The sequence below is a fragment of the Chiloscyllium plagiosum genome, chromosome 13 (genome assembly GCF_004010195.1).
Source record: "Chiloscyllium plagiosum isolate BGI_BamShark_2017 chromosome 13, ASM401019v2, whole genome shotgun sequence".
NCBI classification, from domain to species: Eukaryota; Metazoa; Chordata; class Chondrichthyes; order Orectolobiformes; family Hemiscylliidae; genus Chiloscyllium; species Chiloscyllium plagiosum.
The window spans coordinates 83,463,364-83,484,490 of NC_057722.1; the positions used below are offsets into that span (position 1 = coordinate 83,463,364).

General features: G+C 40.7%; 1 protein-coding gene across 8 annotated transcripts in view; it reads left to right on the forward strand.

Moving 5' to 3' along the window:
• mecom (MDS1 and EVI1 complex locus) overlaps window positions 1-21,127 on the forward strand; it is a 1,133,356-nt gene that overhangs the window by 1,077,302 nt on the left and 34,927 nt on the right. For all 8 annotated transcript variants that reach the window (XM_043702874.1, XM_043702878.1, XM_043702875.1 and 5 more), the window contains 2 exons: window positions 1,565-1,734; window positions 16,383-16,527. In XM_043702874.1, the coding sequence (XP_043558809.1) occupies window positions 1,565-1,734; window positions 16,383-16,527 (315 nt within the window). The remainder of the gene's footprint in view (window positions 1-1,564; window positions 1,735-16,382; window positions 16,528-21,127) is intronic.

Genomic DNA, 21,127 nt, shown 5'->3' on the forward strand with positions numbered 1-21,127 from the left:
ACAGCAGTTAGAATAATTATTTTATGTCTGTGTAACAGCTATGGAGAAATACAGTAAAGTCTCAAGGGACTCCAAATGACCGGAGGGTATGAAAACTGATGCCTCAAGTACCAGCTTGATAGACTAAACTGCACACACTGGCACAGAATTAAACAGTTACTCTGTTTATTGCAATCTTTCTTGGAAGATAACAGTGTTTCCTTTGGGACTGGCAATTGAACAGGCTAATCGTAGAAGAAGAAAAGATGTAATCACAGGACATAATTTTGCATGAAAAATCTTGGCCTTGTTTGTCATTCTTTAGAAGCTGCATCACATGGGATAGAGCAAGCTGAACAATTTCTAAATGTGTTATGCTACCAAAGATATTGAATCATTGAGGCCCTGCACACGCAAACGCATAGAAAAGAAGAAGCAAATGCTGTGGGCCAAGTGCCCTGATTGTGTAATTTACCTCCTGAAGACTCTGTAGTTCATTATCTCTCAGAGCCCTTCACATGCCTGTGTTATTCAGTGTTGCATCTCCATCCATCTGTCTGCTCGGGAGGCACAAATCATAGAATTCCATAGAAACCACAGTACAGGAATGCATCATACAACTCAATTTGTTTAAGTTGTTGTTAATGATCCTCCCACCATCCTATTTTATCTAAGCCTATCAACATATAAATTTAATTACCATTTGTCCAGAAAACTCTAAATTGCTTTAATATTAGAAGCCAGCTTTTTTTTCAAACGTAACATTGACCTGAACTATCTCGCAGCTCCCATTAACATCAGGTGAAAATACAAGAGATCCAGAGGATCCAACATTTCATTATGACCAATATTCATTTGGAGGGAAGTGAGGAAACTAGTTTTTGTTTCATTCCCTGTCCTATACTCTGGAAAAAAATGTTCAAAAAAATCATCCATCAATTACTACATCCTGAGGCCTAAAGAATATTGGTTAAAAACAAACAACCTGACCATACCATTCCTTTGCATGTGTAGATATTATAATTGATTGTGGTATGCAGCAGGCAAAGAGCAGTAACCAGGATTGTAACATTTGTTGAGTGCACTATGTTAGTGTATATGGATTGCAGAGTATTCCAGCCACATTTCTCTGAATGAACTGAACAATAAAAGCTGCTCTCTGAAGAGTGCCCAGTTTACTCCTCTCTCCTGGTCTCCAAAAGGCAGTCAGTGAGCTCTTTATAACTTTTAAGATGCCATTGAAATAACACGCTTTGAACAGTACAAAAGATGATGACTGATTTGAAATAAACTTAATAGAAGTTTTCCAATAGTTTTAAATTTCTTTGAAATTAGCTCTTCTTGCTTTAAGCCCTATAATATTTTAAGACTATCTTCTAGGACTCCACCTAAATATAATTTAACCACATTAAACTTCCAAATTAGTTTGTTTCTAGACATTATAGTGTACAAGATCTCAATTGCTGACTTAATTGCTTCTATGCAAAATATTTTGCATACATTTTATCATTCAAAACAGAAAGTTACACCATGAACAATTCTTGATTTTAAGAAATGTTACTCATCCAGCATTTCTTTTTAAAAGGTGTAAATACTGTGACCGTTCATTCAGTATCTCTTCCAATCTACAACGGCATGTTCGCAACATTCACAACAAGGAGAAACCATTCAAGTGTCACCTGTGTGATAGGTGCTTTGGTCAACAGACCAATCTGGACAGACATCTGAAAAAACATGAAAATGGAAACATGTCAGGTATGCAACCAGAACTGAGATTTGAATTTTGGCACTGAGATTTGGCTTTGAACTTTTGAATTCTAATATTTCTATGAAGTTTTGTTTTGAAAAAGGAAGCAGTTTCCCAGATTAAAATATGGATTTCACCTGTGCAGTGAGATCCCAGTCAGAGACTGATCACTTCCCACAAAGGAAGACAAAATAAGAGTGTGAGTTATCTCAGCATGTTGACTATGTGACACTGGACACTGAAAGCAGATCACCTTATTACTCTTTTTATTCAGGATATGGTGCAAGGATGTGAGGCAAACCGTGAAATAATTACAATTTTAATTGAACCTAATGTACAGAAAAAAATGTCAAAGCCTTCACTGAAGAATAATTGGGAAAAGACAGTAATGAGCAAAAAAAGTAAATATTTTTGGAATTTAAGAAGAGGGAGATAGCAAGGCAGAGGGGATTAATAAAGGAATTTGACAGGGTGGGTGTGAAACAAGTCTATAACGAGTTTTAAATGTGGAGATAAAAAATCTTAAACTTGAGGTGTTAGGAACCAGGAACCTAAGTGGGTCAACAAAGATGGGGGATATCAGTGAGCTGCAGCTGCATAGGGCCTGAACAGTAGAATTCTGAATAAACTGAAGTTAATGGATGGTGACAGATCGGAAGGCAGCTGGTTTAGTTTGGAAGTGATCATTTTAGAGGTGACAAGGGGATTAATGAGTGTTGGAGTTATAAATTACTTTCTGAAAATCAAGTGGTCCATGACTGTCTAGCAATAATGTAAGAATCAAATTGGGCCATTTAGCCCCTCAAATCTATTCTGCTATTCAGTGATACCCTGACTGATCTGCAGCTGTACCTTTGTCCCTTATCCTTTAATGTATTTTAATTAACTGTAAACTCAGATTTTGAATTTAAGAATTGATCCAGCATCAGGTCTTCTTTATGAAAAGAGTTCCAAACTTTCATCTTTTGCATTTAAAAATGTTTCCTAGTTACATTGTTTAAAGATCTGTCTCTAAGGTTGAGACATTGCCCTCTAGTCTGATACTTCCCAAACAGCAGAAGTGGTTTCTCTCTACATACCCCAGCTGTTTCCTTGAACATCTTGAAAGTTTCAATCAAAATCCCTGGGAATATTAGCGACTTTGCCACGACTCCTCATAATTTAACTTTGGAGTTCAGGTATCATTCTGGTATTCTCTTTCAGGCACATACCACTGCAGTTATATCCTCCTTTTAATGTATGGTTTCCAGACTTGAACACAATCTCTCAGTGGGATATAACCAGGGCTTTATGTAGCTGAAAGATGATTATTAATCTCTTGTATTAGATTAGATTACATTACATTACAGTGTGGAAACAGGCCCTTCGGCCCAACAAGTCCACACCAACCCGCCGAAGCGAAACCCACCCATACCCCTAACCTAACACTATGGGCAATTTAGTATGGCCAATTCACCTGGCCCTGCACATCTTTGGACTGTGGAAGGAAACCGGAGCACCCGGAGGAAACCCACGCAGACACGGGGAGAACGTGCAAACTCCACACAGTCAGTCGCCTGAGGCGGGAATTGAACCCGGGTCTCTGACGCTGTGAGGCAGCAGCGCTAACCACTGTGCCACCGTGCCGCCCACTATGCCACCGTGCCGCCCACAAACTTCTCAACTTCTCAATATAAATGTCAATATTTTGTTGGTCTTTCAGATAATTTTATGGTTCCATAGAATCAGAGAGATCAACAGAACAGAAAATGACCCTTCGGCCCATCAAGTCTGTGCCAGTCAAAAACAACCACCTACTTATTCTGATTCCATTTTCCAACACTCGGCTTATGACATAGATCATAGAACATAGAACAGTATAGCACAGCACAGGCCCTTTGGCCCTTGATGTGCCGACCATTCGTCCTACTCTAAGATCAAACGAACCTATATACCCTACATTTTACTGTCATCCATGTGCCTATCCAAGAGACACTTAAATATCTCTAATGTATCTGACTCTACTACCACTGCTGGTAGTGCGTTCCACACACCCACCATACTCTGTGTCAAGAACCTATCTCTGACATTGTATGCTTTAGCATTACAAGTGCACATCTAAATACTTCTTCACTATTATGAGTGTCTCCGTCTCTACCACCCTTACAGGCAATGAGTTCCAGACTCTCATCATGGATCAAATGTTCTTTCTCATATCTTCATATAAACCCTTTACCTTAAATCCCTCCACCGAGGGGAAGAATGTTTCTTCCTTGTCTGAGATCTGAGGAAGGATCAATTGCCCCGAAATGTTAATTCTGATTTCTCTCCACAGATGCTGCCAGATCTATGGAGCTTTTCCAGCAAATTTTGCTTTTGTTCCTTCCTGTCTACCATATATATATACCCCTCACAATTTTAAATTTCTCAATCATGACCTCTTTCAATCTCCTCTACTCTAAGGTAAACAACACCAGTCTGTCCAACTTTTCTTCATAAGTGAAACACTCCATCCCAGGTAACATCCTAGCAGATCTCCTCTGCACACTCTCCAGTGCAATTGTATCATTCCTGGAATGAGGATTCCCGAGCTGTGACCTGATCAATATATTGTACAGTTCCAGCATAACCTCTAAAAGAAACCCCAACAGCAAAAGATACACAGAGGAGCACATTGGGAGGCAGATTTTGGAAAGGTGGAGAAGTAATAGAGTAGTTGTCATGAGTGGTGTTAACTTCCCTAATAATGATTGGAACCTCCTTAGTTCAAATTGTTTGTTGGAGCAGCTTTTGTCAGGTGTGTCTAGGAAGGATTCTTGACTCAATATGTAGATAGGCCGACGAGAGGGGAGGCCAGACTGGATATGGTACTTGGCAATGAACCAGACCAAGTGTTAGATCTTTTGGTGGGAGAGCATTCCGGTGATAGTGATTATAGCTCCCTGACCTTTACTGCAGCCATAGCGAGGGATAGGACCAGAAGGTATGAGCAACTATTTAATTGGGAGAAGAGGGAATTACAGTGCTATTAGGCAGGAACTGGATGTCTAAATTGAGAACAGATGTTCTCAGGGAAATGCATGACAGAAATGTGGAGATTGTTTAGGAGGCACCTGCTGATAGTGCTAGACAGGTTTGTCCCACTGAGGCAGGGAAGGGATGGCAGGTTGAAAGAATCTTGGGTGACAAGGGATGTGGAATATCTAGTCAAGAGGAAGAAGGGAGCGTACTTAAGGTTGAGGAGGCAAGGATCAGACAGGGCTCTAGAGGTTTACAAGATATTGTTCCCACCTCTACCACTTCTCCTGGCAACGCGTTCCAGGCACCCACCACCCTCTACGTGATGAACTTACCCTGTATATCTCCCCTAAACCTTTCCCCTTTCACCTTAAACTTGTGACCCTAGAAGTTGAGTCCTCCACTCTGGGAAAAAGTTTCTTGCTATCCATCCTGTCTACACGTTTCATGATTTTGTAGGCCTCAGTCAGGTCCCTCCTCAACTGCCTTCTTTCCAATTAACATAATCCTAATCTACTCAACCTCTCCTCATAGCTAGCACCCTCCATACCAGGCAACATCCTGGTGAACCTCCTCTGCACCCTCTCCAAAGCATCCATATCCTTTTGGTAATGTGACGACCAGAACTGTACACAGTTTTCTAAATGTGGCCGAACCAAAGTCTGATACAACCATAACATGACCTGCCACCTCTTATACTCAATCCCCCGTCCAATGAAGGAAAGCATGCTGTATGTCTTCTTGACCACTCTACTAACCTGCGTGGCCACCTTCAGGGAACAATGGACCTGAACACCCAGATCTCTCTGTACATCAATTTTCCCCAGGACATTTCCATTTATGTATACTCTGCTCTTGAATTGCATCTTCCAAAATGCATCACCTTGCATTTGTCCGAATTGAACTCCATCTGCCATTTCTCTGCCCAACTTCCAATCTATCTATATTCTGCTGCATTCTTTGACAGTCCCCTTCACTATCTACTACTCCACCAACCTTAGTGTCATCTGCAAACTTGCTAATGGGGCAATATCACAAACAAAAAGGGACCCCTGTGGGACACCACTGGTCACAGGTCTCCAATTTGGAGAAGCTCCCTTCCACTATGACTCTCTGTCTCCTGTTGCCCAACCTGTTCTCTATCCATCTAGCTGAAAAACTCTGGACCCCATACAACTTCACCTCCTTCATCTGCCTACCACAGGGAACTTTATCAAATGCCTTACTAAACTCCATGTATATGACATCTACATCCCTTCCCTCATCAATCAACTTTGTCACCTCTTCAAAGAATTCTATTAGGTTTGTAAGACATGACCTTCCCTGCACAAAACCATGCTGCCTATCATAGATAAGCTCACTTTCTTCCAAATGGGTATATATCTTACCCCTTAATATCTTCTCCAGTAGCTTCCCTGCCACTGATGTCAGGCTCACAGGTCTGTAATTACCTGGATTATTCTCGCTACCCTTCTTAAACAAGGGGACAACATTAGCAAGTGTTCAGTCCTTTGGCGTCTCCCCTGTTTTCAAGGATGCTACAAAGATATCTGTTAAAGCCCCAGCTATTTCCTCTGTCGTTCTCTCAATAATCTGGGATAGATCCCATCCGGACCTGGGAATTTGTTCAACTTAATGCCTTTTAGAATACACAACACTTCCTTCCTCCTTATGCCGACTTGATCTAGACTAATCAAAGATCTATCCCTAACCTCAACATCCACCATGCCCCTCTCTTTGGTGAATACTGATGCGAAGTACTCATTAAGAATCTCACCCATTTTCTCTGACTCCATGCATATCTTTCCTCCTTTGTCTTTTAGTGGGCCAACCCTTTCCCTAGTTACCGTCTTGCTCCTTATATATGAATAAAAGGCTTTGCGACTTTTCCTTAACCCTGCTCGCTAATGATATTTCATGACTCCTCGTTCCAGATTGGTCCTATATTCCTGATATTCTTCCAAATCTTCATCTGTCTTCATTCGCTGAGACTTTATGTAGCATCCTTTTACCTCTTAGCATGTTTCACAATTTCACCTGTCATCCATAGTTCCCTAATCTTGCAATTTTTCCCCTCATTTTCACAGGAACATATCTCTCCTGAACTCTAACCAACTTCTCTTCAAAAGCCTCCCACATATCGAATGTGGATTTCCCTTCATACAGCTGCACCCAACCTAGATTCCCCAGCTCCTGCTGAATTTTGCGAGAGTTGGCCTTCCCCCAATTTTGCACTATTCCTTCAGAACTACTCTTGTCTTTGGAATTGTGATCACTATTCCCAATGGAATTTCCTACTGAAACTTCAACCACCTGGCCGAACTCCTCTCCCAACATCAGGTCCAGTATGGCCCCTTCCTGAGTTGAGCTATTTCTGTACTGTTGTAGAAGATACTCCTAGATGCTCCTTCCAAATTCTGCTCCAACCAGACCTTGTTCACTAAGTCAATCCCAGTCAATGTTGGGAAAATTAAAATCTCCTATCACCACCATCCTGTTGCTCCTACGTTTTTTCATAATCTGTTTACATATTTGTACCTCTGTCTCATGTTCTCTATTGGGAGGCCTGTAGTACAGCCTCAACATTGTTACCACACCCTTCCTATTTCTGAGCTCTGCCCATATTGCCTCACTGCTCGAGGCGTCCATAGTGCCCTCCTTCAGCACAGCTATGATATCGTCTCTGACCAGTAATGCAACTCCTCCGCCCCTTTAACCTCCCAATCCATCCCGCCTGAAGTATCTATATTCTGGGATATTTAGTTGCCAATCATGCCCTTCTCTCAAGTCTCAGTAATAGCAATAACACATATTCCCAGGTATTAATCCAAGCCCTAAGTTCACCTGCCTTACCTGCTATACTTGTTGCATTAAAACAAATGCACCTCAGACCACCAGTCCCTCTGTGTTCACCCTCAACTTCCTGCTTACTCTTCCCCTTAGTCATGCTCTCTTCATTATCTAGTTCCTCACAGGCTTTAGTTAGTACCTCCTTCCTGGGGAAAAGTGAGGACTGCAGATGCTGGAAACCAGAGTTTAGATCAGAGTGGTGCTGGAAAAGCACAGCAGGTCAGGCAGCATCTGAGGAGCAGGAAAATCGACGTTTTGGGCAAAAGCCCTTCATCAGGAATAGAGGCAGGAAGCCTCTTGGGTGGAGAGATAAATGAGGGGGGGTGGGGTTGGGGCTGGGGAGAAGGTAGCAATGAGTATAATAGGTGAATGGGGGTGGGGATGGAGGTGATAGGTCAGAGAGGAGGGTGGAGCGAATATGTGGGAAGGGAGATTGGCAGGTAGGACAGGTCATGGGGACAGTGCTGAGCTGGAAGGTTGGAACTGAGGTAAGGGGGGGGGGGGAGGAGAAATGAGGAAACTGGTGAAGTCCACATTGATGCCCTGGGGTTGAAGTGTTCTGAGGCGGAAGATGAGGCGTTCTTTCCTTTGCGGTTCTGAGAGAGTGCGGTCCTCAGCTGAGGCAGGGCTGACTGTAGAGAGGTTAGGTGCCGGTACATTGCTGCGAGTGTGGAGCGGAGGATCCGGAAGGAGAACTGTGCTACCTCCTTCCTCCCACCTTCCTGTCCACTAACCTCCTCATTTGGTTCCCATCCCCCTGCCACATTAGTTTAAACCCTGCATAACAGCGTTAGCAGAAGCACCCCCAAGGACATTGGGTCTAGTCCAGCCAGGTGTAGACCGTCCAATTTATAATAGTCCCACCTCCCCCAGAACCGGTCCCAATGTCCCAGAAATCTGAACCCATCCCTCCTGCATCATTTCTCAAGCCACTCATTCATCCTGCCTATTCTTTTTTTTCAATTCTGACTAGTACGTGGCACTGGTAGCAATCCTGAGGTTACTACCTCTGAGGTCCTACTTTTTAATTTGGTTCCTAACTCCCTAAATTCTTCATGTAGGACCTCATCCCATCTTTCATTGGTGCCTACATGCAACATGACAACTGGCTGTTGCCCTCCCCCTGAAGAATTTTCTGCAGCCAATCCGAGTCATCCCTGACCGATACAACTGGGAGGCAGCATACCATTTGAGAGTCTTGTTTTTGACCACAGAACCATCTATCTACTCCCCTTACAATTGAATCCCCTCTTACTATAGCCCTTCCACTCTTTTTTCCTGCCTTTCTGTACAGCAGAGCCAGGCACAGTGCCATGAATCAGGCTACTGCTGCCCTCCCCTGGTGAGCCATATCCCCCAACAGTATCCAAAACGGTATACCTGTTTTGGAGGGAGATGACTGCAGGGGACACCAGCACTGCCTTCCTGGTTTTTCTCTGCCTTTTGGTCACTCATTCCCTTCCTCCCTCAGCAATCCTAATCTGAGGTGTGACCAATTCACTAAATGTGGTATCCACGACCCCCTCAGCATCGCGGATGCTCCAAAGTGAATCCATTTGCAGCTCCTGAGCCGTCATGTGGTCTAACAAGAGCTGCAGCTGGGCACACTTCCTGCTCCTCTTGCTCCCACATTGAGCAAGAGGAGCATAACACAGGTCTGAGATCTCCTGCCATTTTTAATCTTAAGCTCTACCTAAATTGAGACTCAAGTTACTTAGTTCACAATAGATAGAGTGAATAGTCAGAAACTTTTTTCCCAGGGCTGAAATGGCTATCACAAGGGGGCAGAATTTTCAGGTGATTGGAGGAAGATTTCAGGGGGATGTCAGAGGTAGGTTCTATACGCGGAGAGTAGTGTGTGCATAGGGACAGATACATAGGGACATTTAAGTGACTCTTGGGTAGGCACATGGATGATAATAAATTGAAGGGTACGTAGGTTAGTTTGATCTCCGAGTAGGATCAAAGGTCGGCACAACATTGAAGGCCAAAGATCCTGGACTGTGCTGTACTATTCTATGTTTGTTCCATGTAACTGCGGATGCTGTAAATCATAAAAAAAAAGAAATTACTGGAAAAACTCAGCAAGTCTGGCAGCATCTGTGGAGAGAAATCAGAGTTAACATTTCGGGTCAAGTGACCTAAGGAAGGGTGCTGAGGAAGAATCATTTGCCTCAAAACATTAACTCTCATTTATCTCCATAGACGCTGCCTGATCTGCTGAGTTTTTCCAGCAATTTCTGCTTTCCTTCCAGCATAATCTCCCTGCTCTTAAAATCTATGCCTTAGATAATAAAGGCAAATATCCCATATTCCTTCTTAAACACTTTATCCATTTGTTCTGTTATCTTGAGGGACTGGTGGACATGCATACCAAGAACCTTCAGATTTTCAGTGCTTTCCAGCATCATGTCTTGTTTGTCTTGTCCAAGTGCATCACCTCCTGCTTATCTGGTTTGAATTCCATCTGTGTCTGCCTGTCTATGTTTCTAACTTTTCACCTGTTATACCTTCATTCCGCAATTTTTAGATCCTAAGTGGGTGACTTTAAATTTGCCAACCTTGAAATCCATTTGCTGCAATGTTTTTCATTTCGTTAACCTCCTAATATCTTTTTGTAATTTTATCTTTCCATTTGCACTTCTTATAATGTTATCTATCTTTGTGTCATCAGCAAATTGAATACCTGGCTTTCTATGCTATCGTTAAAAATATGAATTATTAAAGCCCCAACACAGATGGATAGCAGTAAGTTGAGGGGTGCATAGGTTCAGTTACTATATTTTACATTAGGATTGAACCTCAGCACAACATCGTGGGCCAAAGGGTCTTTTCTGTGCTGTACTTTTAAAAACAAAACCAAAAAAAATCCTTATGGGATGTCACTAATCACAATCTGCCAATGACAGCACTAATCCATTCCCTTCTCTCTACCTCACACTACTCAGCTAGTTTTCTAACAAGATAACTATTGCTTTAAGAACCTCGATTTTAGCTCATGATCTTTTGTGACTGACTTTATCAAGTGCATCTGTAAATTCACATAAAAAACACCCATAGACATTTCTTATCGAAGTATACTACTTTAGCCATGTCTTCAAAACATTTGTTCAGGTTTGTCAGGCATGCTTTTTTACTACAAATTCCATGTCGACTATCAAAATGACTGAAAATCTACAACGTATTCAATCATTATAACCCTAATACAGTGTAGCAATTTTCTAACAACAAATGTTCAACCAATTGGTGAATAATATTCAGGTTGCCCTTCATTTTTTCGCTTAAATTGTGAATAACAAGCAGGCTTTTTTTCAATCGAAGGGAATGGTTCTCAAATGGAAAGAATTTTGGAAGATTACCATTAATCTTTCAAAAAAACTACTATTGAATTAGGCACCCACCAAAGTTAATATACTAATGATAAAAATAATGAACAAAATGGTGGCACTGAAGTAAGATAATTCCCCAAGACCAGATGGTTTCCATTCCAGGAGTTTAACATTGAGAACATTACAATTGCCCTAATAAACTTCTATGACAGTTTATTTGGGCAATTGTAATGTTCTCAATATTAAACTCCTGGAATGGAAATCATCTAGTCTTAGGGAATTACCATGCTTCAGTGCCACTATTTTCTTCATTATTTTTATCCTTGGTGTACTAACTTTTGTGGACAAAGTTAAAAATCACACAACATCAGGTTATAGTCCAACCGATTTATTTGGAAGCACTAGTTTTCGGAGCACTGGTCCTTCATCCGGTGATTGTGGAGAATAAGATTGTAAAACACAGAATTTACAGCAAAAGTTTACAGTGTGATGAAACTGAAATTATATATTGAAAAAGACTTGGATTGTTTGTTAAGTCTCTCATCTTCTAGAATGACCATGTTGCTTTCAGTTCTTTCATATGTAAATCACAAAACTTCTTTTAAAAGTTACATTCTCATGTGCACTTTAACAATTGGTGTCATGTCGACCCAGATAAGGTATTGAAGGTGTGAACATCCATGTGTGAGACTGTCTGTGCCACAATGGTCAGACTGATTCTAATCTGAAAACAGATTTACAAAATCTTACCTGGATTCATGCAGTTTTTGAACAAAGTAAAATGTAATTTTGCAAGTACAAATTCACCCCACAAACTGATATGTGAGCTGAAACCAACATGGTAATTCTAAAAGATGAGAGACTTAACAAACAATCCGGACCTTTTTCAATCTTCAATTTCAGTTACATCACACTGTAAACTTTTGCTGTAAATTCTGTATCTTACAATTGTGTACTCCACAACCACCTGATGAAGGAGCAGTGCTCTGAAAGCTAGTGCTTCCAAATAAACCTGTTGGACTATCACCTGGTGCTGTGTGATTTTTAACTTTGTACACCCCGGTTCAACACCAGCATCTCCAAATCATAACTTTGATGGGACCCTGATTCAATAGTAGTTTTTTTTTGCATTATCTGTCATACTAACTACTTCCTCAAAAGTGAATATCGACACAATATAATCATTCAGCACACCCATCACCTCCTTATTTTATTGATTATATGATTATCAGTTTTGAATAGATCCACATTTCTCTCTTCACCTTGAGTGAGTTCTCTTCCATTTGAACACAATTTGGAGCAAGCATTGAGTGTGGCAAGAATACTGAATGTACTCTGGATAGGGTATCTCAATGTCTATTGTCAAGAGTGGTTCAGCTACTGGTCAAGTTGGCTGAGTCCAAAAGGATACAGCTGTAAGATTGGCCCTGTAGCAGGTAGGAAGGGAACCAGCAAGAGGGAAAGAAGTACTTAGCCTCACTTCTCAAATCTGCCTCAGTATATACAAAATCTGCATTTTGTATATGACTGTATTGAATGAATGATCAAGGCAGAGCCTTTGTGAAGGTGAAGTCACATCTTCACCGTAAGGATGTTTTGCAAAATGTTATGACCATGCTGAATGTGATAGATTTCAGATGGATCTAGCAATTCAAAGCTAGTTATGAGGTGGTATGGGACATCAGCAGTAGCAGACTTGTAATTAACCACAAACTGGAACCTCAAGCCTGGCATAGTCCCATTGTACTGTTGTTATCAAGCTAGGGGGTCCACTCTAGTTTAATAGAGAGGGCAGGCAGGCATGCCAGGAGCAGCACCACGCATACCTAAAAATGAAGTCAAGATTAGAGTGGTGCTGGAAAAGCACAGCAGGCCGGGCAGCATCCAAGGAGCAGGAAAATCAATGTTTTGAGCAGGAGCCGTTCATCAGGATGAAACGTCGATTTTCCTGCTCCTCAGATGCTGCCTGACCTGCTGTGCTTTTCCAGCATCACTCTAATCTTGACTCTGATCTCTCACCATACCTAAAAATGAAATCCACCTGGTGAAGCTACAAAACAGGACTACTTAAATGCCAAAAAGCATAAATAGCAAATAATAAACAAAGCTACGTGATCCCACAACCAATGGATCAGATCCAAACTCTGCAGTCCTGCCATAGACATCCTTCCTCCTCAATAATGGGGGAGCCTGACACATAGGTGCAGAATGCAAGGCTGAAGATTTGCAAGCATTTTCAGTGGCATGATGGTTCAATGGTTAGCACTGCTGCCTCATAGCACCTGGGGCCTCGGTTTGATTTCTGTATGGAGTTTGCATATTCTCCCCATGTCTGTGTGGGTTTCTGCTGGGTGCTCTGGTTTCCTCCCACAGTCCAAAGATCTACAGGTTAGGGTGGATTGCCCATAGTGTCCAGGGATGTGCAAGCTAGGTGGGTTAGTCATGGGAAATGCAGAGTTAGAAGGATACCGTAGGGTGTGGTTCAAGGTTCAATGCTTTTTTGAGGATCACTGAGCTAAATGGCCAACTACCACACTGTAGGGTTTCTATGAAGTAATTGTAAAATGTTCCTGTGTTGGTTTTGATATCCCTTGCCAGTTTCTTCTTGTCTCCCATTTTTGTATCTCCTGCCATCACCCTTTGCTATTCTTCGTATATTTCCCATTTACCGGAATCTGTGCTTTTTGATTAAAGTTGTTTGCTTTTTCTTTAGTTTTATGTTTCTTCCTACTTTTTTTTAATTGGCAAGCAAGACTCTTGCCTTTCAGGGAATAAACTAAAACTGTCTCACATTACATTTTGAATGCCTCCCACTTAACTTCTGTCATTTTACACATTAATGGATTTTCCCAGTTTACATGGACAGTCTTTACCTTATGTTATCCCATTAAACTCAGCCTCACCGAGAATCTTAGTTATTGTTTCACGTTTCTCTTTTTCAATCACAATTTTGAATGTAATCATGTTATAATCATGGATTATTTAAATTCTGTCTGTGAACTAAATCTGATTCATTATACTTTGCCACATCTAATACTGTGTCTGCCCCTTTGTTGGTCCTAGAAAATATTGCTGCAGAAAGCTAATCCCTGGCGTATTCAAGAAGTTTACTGCCTTTCTGATATATACAAGTCTGTTAATTCTAATCTATTTGAAAGTTAACTTCTTGCATTTAAAACCACTTTTGCCTTTGCCACATTTTTAAATCTCTGTATTTGTACAGTCTGACACAACACAATACTAGCAAGGTCCTAAGTACAACTCCCAGAACAAGCTTGAATGCTTTTTGATTTCTTAAATCTAGCCATAAAGTCTCCAACGTCTACCTACTTACTGTTATATCCTGTCTAATAATTGAAGTGATTTGAAGGTTAATCATTTAGAGTAGAACTCTCTTTACCACTTTCCTCATCCTTCATATTGTTATTACTGTCTCTCAGCCTACCACCACTCATGTCGGTGTGGAGGAAGGAGAGTATGGGCAGATCTTATGGGGGACTGTGGGGCAAACTTTTCATAGGGGACAGGGAGCATTCCTTCTGATTCTTCACATGGAATTTGACACTTTCCATGGAGAGACTCTTTAATATCCCGACAGGGTCAATTATGCTTTCACCTGCTGATAAAAATGTCCCCATTCAGTCTTGATTTTTTTTTACAGGCTCGAGTTAATCTGAAGAGTCTCCTTAGCAGCAGTTAAAGACCATGAGGGATTCCTAGGGCAGTTGGTAATACGTGGTCAAAATGGGGCAGTAAATTTAGACACTCTGTTTTGAAGGCTTCAGTGCCCTTTTCTTTCCTGTTGGGCTGGATTAACATACCCTCCCCCTAATTAATTCTAAGTTCCTATAATGAAGTCTCTGCAACACTGAAATCCAGTTGCATAGCTCAACATGGCTGCCAAGGTCTCCTGCTATTTACCTGAAAAGTTTTTAACGACGGCACACTGTAATTGTCATTCGGTCAGTGCTGCCCATGTCCATTATATGTCTGTATTTGTCAAGTCAAAACATTATTTAACTCAAGCAACAGCCAACATAATCATTCTTCTATTTCTAATTGAACATAGATGTTCTACAAGAAATAGGATGATCATAACAACTTATTTTGGCACAACAGGTCCTGTAACCAGTGTATTACACTGACATGGTATAACTGGACCCTAGCCAGTATAAAATGTCATTTTAGTCCAGTGAAAATAGGTGTTGGACAAGAATACTATCAGCTGGTCTTTTCTGGCCAGACATTTCTTAACAGTGCTAAACAGGGGAAATGCTTGTCAGTGAAACAGTATCAATGATGAAAGCCCAAATACAAATGGAAGAGAGAAATATACTGGATTCTCACAGCATTGTGGTTAATGCTGAACAAATCCTAAAGGGACTATTGTTACCAAATCAAAGGCATGTTCCATACTTGGAGCAGACAAGAACAGCCCTCTTCCAAACATCTGCTTCGAGACTCCAAGCCAGTGTACAACGTTTTTGTTTCTGTTCATTCTTTTGATTTTAACTTTGCTTATGAACTTCATGTGCAATTTGTGGCAATTCATGGCATCGGTGAATGAATCACTTTGTACATCAGCTTGCAGGGTCAAATTCCTCTTCCCAAATACAACAAAAGAGTCCCTGTTTTTCTTTGCAATTAATAGCCAGCAAGTGAAATTGCTGCCCCCCAAATCCATTAGTGTTTCCACACTTCATAATCACACACCAAATGTTAGTCAAGCTCTTAAACTGTTCATGATAAATGTGTTAATGCCTCCTTCCAGAAGTAGCTGCAAGGTCAATTTTGGATGAATAGTTTTAAACTTTGAATTAATATCTCACTGCATAATTCCAGTACCTACATATTTCAACATCACCAGTTCTGTGTGATCTTCTTCTTGCGCTGCATACAACAGCATTGGGGATGGTTTGGGGATGAGTATCCTTTGACCGTCTGCTGTTCCACCAGTGTCACATCAGTGGCTCTGATGAAGAGTCATCCAGACTCGAAATGTTAGCTTGCTCTCTCTCTCTCCGCAGATGCTGTCTAAACCACTCCAATCTCCAGTATTTGTTGTTTTCACATAAGTGGAATGTTTAGCTACCTCCTATCTCCTTTGCACATGAAAGTTACATTTCTACCAAGCACCCGACAAGTTATGATCAAGCAACAGGTGAAGCCTGAAGGAAATTGCTCAGATTCCTCACATTGTGAAGTTGCACAGATAAGCATTGATGATGGGAGATTCTTTTCAAGTCGAAATCTTTACTTGATGGAGCTGTTTGATCATTTCAATGGGATGGGAAACCTGTTAACCTATGCTTTTGCTGAGAAATTCTGTAATTTTAACTTTTCAACTTTTCCCAAAGTAACCACTGGACTAAAACAATTCTGTATATTTTTTAAAAATTGATCATACAGTTTCCCTCTCTTTTAAGTGACAGCATCCCTGTTAAAAACTTAAAAATTTCAATGTTGTCAATTTTCAACAGGTACTGCGACATCGTCACCTCATTCCGAAATAGATAGCAGCAGTGCCATTTTGGATGACAAGGAAGATTCCTACTTTACAGAAATCCGGAATTTCATTGGAAACAGCAACTACACTGAACATTCCCCAGAGCGCTTGGAGGAGAGGTGAGGAACAGGTCTTGGTGACAAAGCATTTGTTGGTTTCCACATTGGAACCATTCTTTTTGCCTTACTCAAAATACAGATTTATTAATTTTTGTTATATTGTTTTCACCATCTTCGTCATTCAGGGTATCAGTATCAAAATGTAATAGCATATAAATGTGTTAATCATTATTAAGTACTCCAGAAACATGATACCTGCGATTGTAACTGGTATCAGCTCCTATTTATGGGATCTGAGGATGGAACAGATATAGTACTGAAGATATTGTGGTTTAAGTTCAAAATACAGATCCATCAAGGGCTGGGCCTGGAGATAATGATCAAGAAGAAGATCAGTCCATCATGGTTCTAAAGCAGGGAAATGTTTTTGGAGCTCACAAAGATGATAAACAAGGAAAAGATAAAACATAAACCACTGTAAAAAAAAACACATACATGTGAAGAAAAGAAAACTTTGTGTTCATACTCTGTAGGTTGCCTTAAACTTGTCAAAGCTAAAGGATTTTGTTCATTTGTGCAGCAATTGCTTCAGTACTTATTCACTCAATACACTATTAACCCATCATAATCAAAGAGTGATTTTAATAAATCTGTGGGCTGGTCTCATTTTACAGATGTAACAATCTATCTACTGAGTTACAGCATTGAGAACAGCACTGAAAAGGGATACTCCATTTTTAAACATTTACACCTGTAGCTCATTACAAACATTAAAATCAAAGGATAATTCTGGCATCATTGTATCAACAAAAAATTGTTATTTTAATATATTGCTTGTAATTGAATCATGTATTCTTATCCACTCAGCTATAATATATCTTCATGTGTCATTAAGTCGGTAAATTTAGCTCTTTTTCCTTTCCTGTAATCAAATTTATAAGTGATAAGTGAATACATCCAAGCTATATTCGAGGATTAGGAGAAAGTGAAGATGCAGATGCTGGAGATCAGAGTCGGGAGTATGTCGCTGGAAAAACATAGCAGGTCAGGCAGCAGCCGTGGAGCAGGAGAATTGACGTTTGGGCATAAGCCCAATGTCAGAAATGATGCTTGCTGGTCAGTGCTTATATTAGAGGATAAGTCTGGCAGTTCACAAGGTTACAATTTTTGAGGGATCAATTTAAGCAGTCTCTAGGATGTCTGGAAAAATCCTAGTGATTGTGTATTGTTCAGTTTTATACAAAACATACGATTGAGTATTATTAACAAAAGCACCTAATAAGATCACAACGAAAGTGAGTGTGTTCCAGATGCTCGCAGAGCACACAGTAGTTAAGTATCTTGGCTATACTCAGGTATATGAGGTATATGAGTCAATGAAAGTTCATGTGAAATCTCAGGTTATTCAAGTACAGTTAGTAAGGTGGGATATTCGAAGAGGTAATAATAAAACCAAAACCTTCAGATGCCGGAAGTCTGAAACAAAAAGAGAAATTGCCGGAGAAACTCAGCAGTATGGCAGCAACTGTGGAATGAAAGGAGTGTCAACCTTCTGGGTTCAGAGATTCTTCATCAGAACTGTTCTGAAGACAGCTCTTGTTGCCCCTATCTTGTCACACCTGAACCAGCCTCAAATTCCAGCCCCAGCTCCAGACCTGACTTCAATCCTGAACATGCCCCCAGCTTGGCCTAGAGACAAGATCCCTCTTCCCCAACATACTTGTTATGACCCACACACTCCTGCAAACCTGAAATAATTTATCATCTCACCCACTTGTCACCCTATTCTCTCCCCACTTGGGACCTACCCATCAAGCTTCTCGCCTCTACCTACCTGGCACCCTACTCCTTACCCAATTGGCAGATTACCCTCCTGCCATTATCATTATCACACAGTTACCTTATGTACAGGTACCATTGTAACAATTGTCAAAGTGACTGCTTCTGTTTCGGTACCTTTTTAATTTCGGAATCCGACAACTGACTGCTTTGAAAAAGAAGGTATGGTTTGCCCTCCCTTGACTGTTCTGCTCTAAACCGGAACTTTCACAATGGAAATGCACCTCCTTATTTCTGAAGGTTTCCTGATCAAAATCTTCTGTCAGAAATGTGCAGTTCTTTTGTGGAATAAGAAAGAAAGAGTAGAGTTACAATCATTGAGAGATTGCCACTCTTCAGAAGATCTGACTTATGATGAAATATTTAAAGAAAACATTTGGTATATATTTCAGAATTACAGATCAATTTGTTCAGCATTAGAAATAAGAATAATCCTCAGAAGCATTCCATTGAAAGATGTTTCCACGCAGTGTGGAAGCTATATACCAATTGCAGGGTTAATAGATCGAACAACATAAATACTTTGAAATTGTTTAAGTTGTTAAACTAGACAGAAACATGTATCCAGTTACTATGATTTATTTGGATTTTGTAAAGTAGTTAATAAAATTATGTGTGAATTTCTGAATGAACATTTTATTGGCAGAAATAGAAGATAATTCTACATGTATGAGATCTGGGAGGTAATGACAGCTTCAGTTTGATTAAATTATATTGAGCCTCTTTTTCTTTACATGATTTATAAACAATGTAGAATGGTGTCTTTCTGATAGGAATGAGATCATTTACTTTTGCAAGCATATTTTAAAAGGAATTAGTGCTAATATCATGTCACCAGTGAGCTCTGATTGAGGATATTCATGAGATTGGGGGAGGGTGTTATTTGCACTTAGAACACCCCTCAGTAGATTGTGTATAATGGCCTGCAGGTTTTCCAGGTAATCTCCTCACTTGGAAGAAAGACCACACACCTTTGGTTAAAAATTCATTGATGGAGTGAAGAAATATTCTTAACTGGCCCCTTAAAGGCTCAATTGGCCCTGGGTGGGAGGGCTGTCCTCCACCATTCACGACCACTGATAAATGCCATGGCAAATCACCAACCTTTGCTTTCCTTTGGCCTTCCCAGTATCCCACTCCAAATCTCCCATTCTTTCATGGCTGATGAACCCTCGCATTATACATGCTGTTTGCAACCACCCTTCAAAGGACATCCACACATCTGAGAGTTCAAGTAAAAATCTTAAAATAAAAGAAGATTAAAAACATAAATTCAGGCTTTAAAATTCTGAAAGCTATTGATAATGAAGGTGGCGTGGTGGCTCAATGGTTAGCATTGCTGCTTCACAGCGCCAGAGGCCCACTTTTGATTCCACCCTCGGGTGACCATTTGTGTGGAGTTTGCACATTCTGCTTGTATTTGCATGAGAACACGCCTACCACCTTCCCAAGGGCAACTAGGGATGGTCAATAGATGCTGGCCCAATCAGCATTAGCCACATCCCACAAATAAATAAAAATAATATCAATGGAAGCATTTATTTTAAGCACAAGGCAAGAGAATGCAAATTTAACAATATATAAGTTGGTCAGTGTGTTTTCACATAGACTGATTGGTGGAATACGTTGCCATCAAAAGTAGTATGTAATTTTTTAAAAGAAGAATTAGAAACATTTCTGATGAGCAACAGGACTGATGTTCATTGAAGAAATTCTTTGGAACCAACAGGAGCAGGAATGAGCTGGCCCTGAGGTGCCCTGAGGATGTGAACAGCAGTGAATTTAATCGAACTTGTTTTTACTTTCTATCCGTTGTTCACTCAAAAATGTGAAGAAAAGCAAGATATTTCAATGAGCTTTTCTCTTGGAAAATGTATTTAGTTGTTGATGTTCAATTCACCCAGATTTATCTAGCTAGTCAATTTTAATCCTTAAGATTACCATTGACCAGTCAGCCGTATAAATTATGTGGCTACAAGAATGACTCAGAGTCTGAGAGTTTTGCAGTGAGTAACTTATTCCCCAGACCCTGTCCACCATCTACAATACACCTGTCAGCACAATGTTGGAATACGCACCATTTGCCTGGACAAATGCCACTCCAAGAAGCTGGATATCATCCAAGACAAGAAGCCCCTTTCAGTGGTACCCTATCCATGACCTTAAACATTCATTTCCTCCATCATAATACACATTGGCAGCAGTATGTAATTTATACAAAATGCGCTGTGGCAGCTCATCAAATCTCCTTCAACTGGATCTTCCAAATTTGCTGCCTCCACCACCCTGAAGAACAAGGACAACAAATGTACTGGAAAGCGAACATCTACAATTTTCCTTTCAAATCACACAACACCATTTGGTGCTATCTCATCATTAATAGGGGACTCCATCGTGAGAGGAACTGACCGGGGTTTTTGAGGCAGCAGACGGGATTTAAGGATGGTCTGTTGCTTTCCTGGTGCTAGAGTGAAAGACATCGCGGACAGAGTGCAGGAAATCCTCAAGGATGAGGGTGAAGAGCCAGAGGTGGTGGTACATGTCGGCACAAATGATGTCGGGAAGAAGAGGAGGAACATACTACAGCGAGACTTCGGAGAACTAGGAAGAAGGCTGAAAAGCAGGATGTCCAAGGTGGTTATCTCCGGTTTGCTTCCAGTTCCTCGGGCTAGTGTGGCCAGAAACAGGGAGATAATGGACTTGAACATGTGGTTGGGGAACTGGTGCAGGAAGCAAGGATTCAAATTCTTGGATCACTAGGGTATATTTTGTGGTAAGCTTAAATTCTACAAGAGAGACAGTTTGCACCTTAATAGGTTAG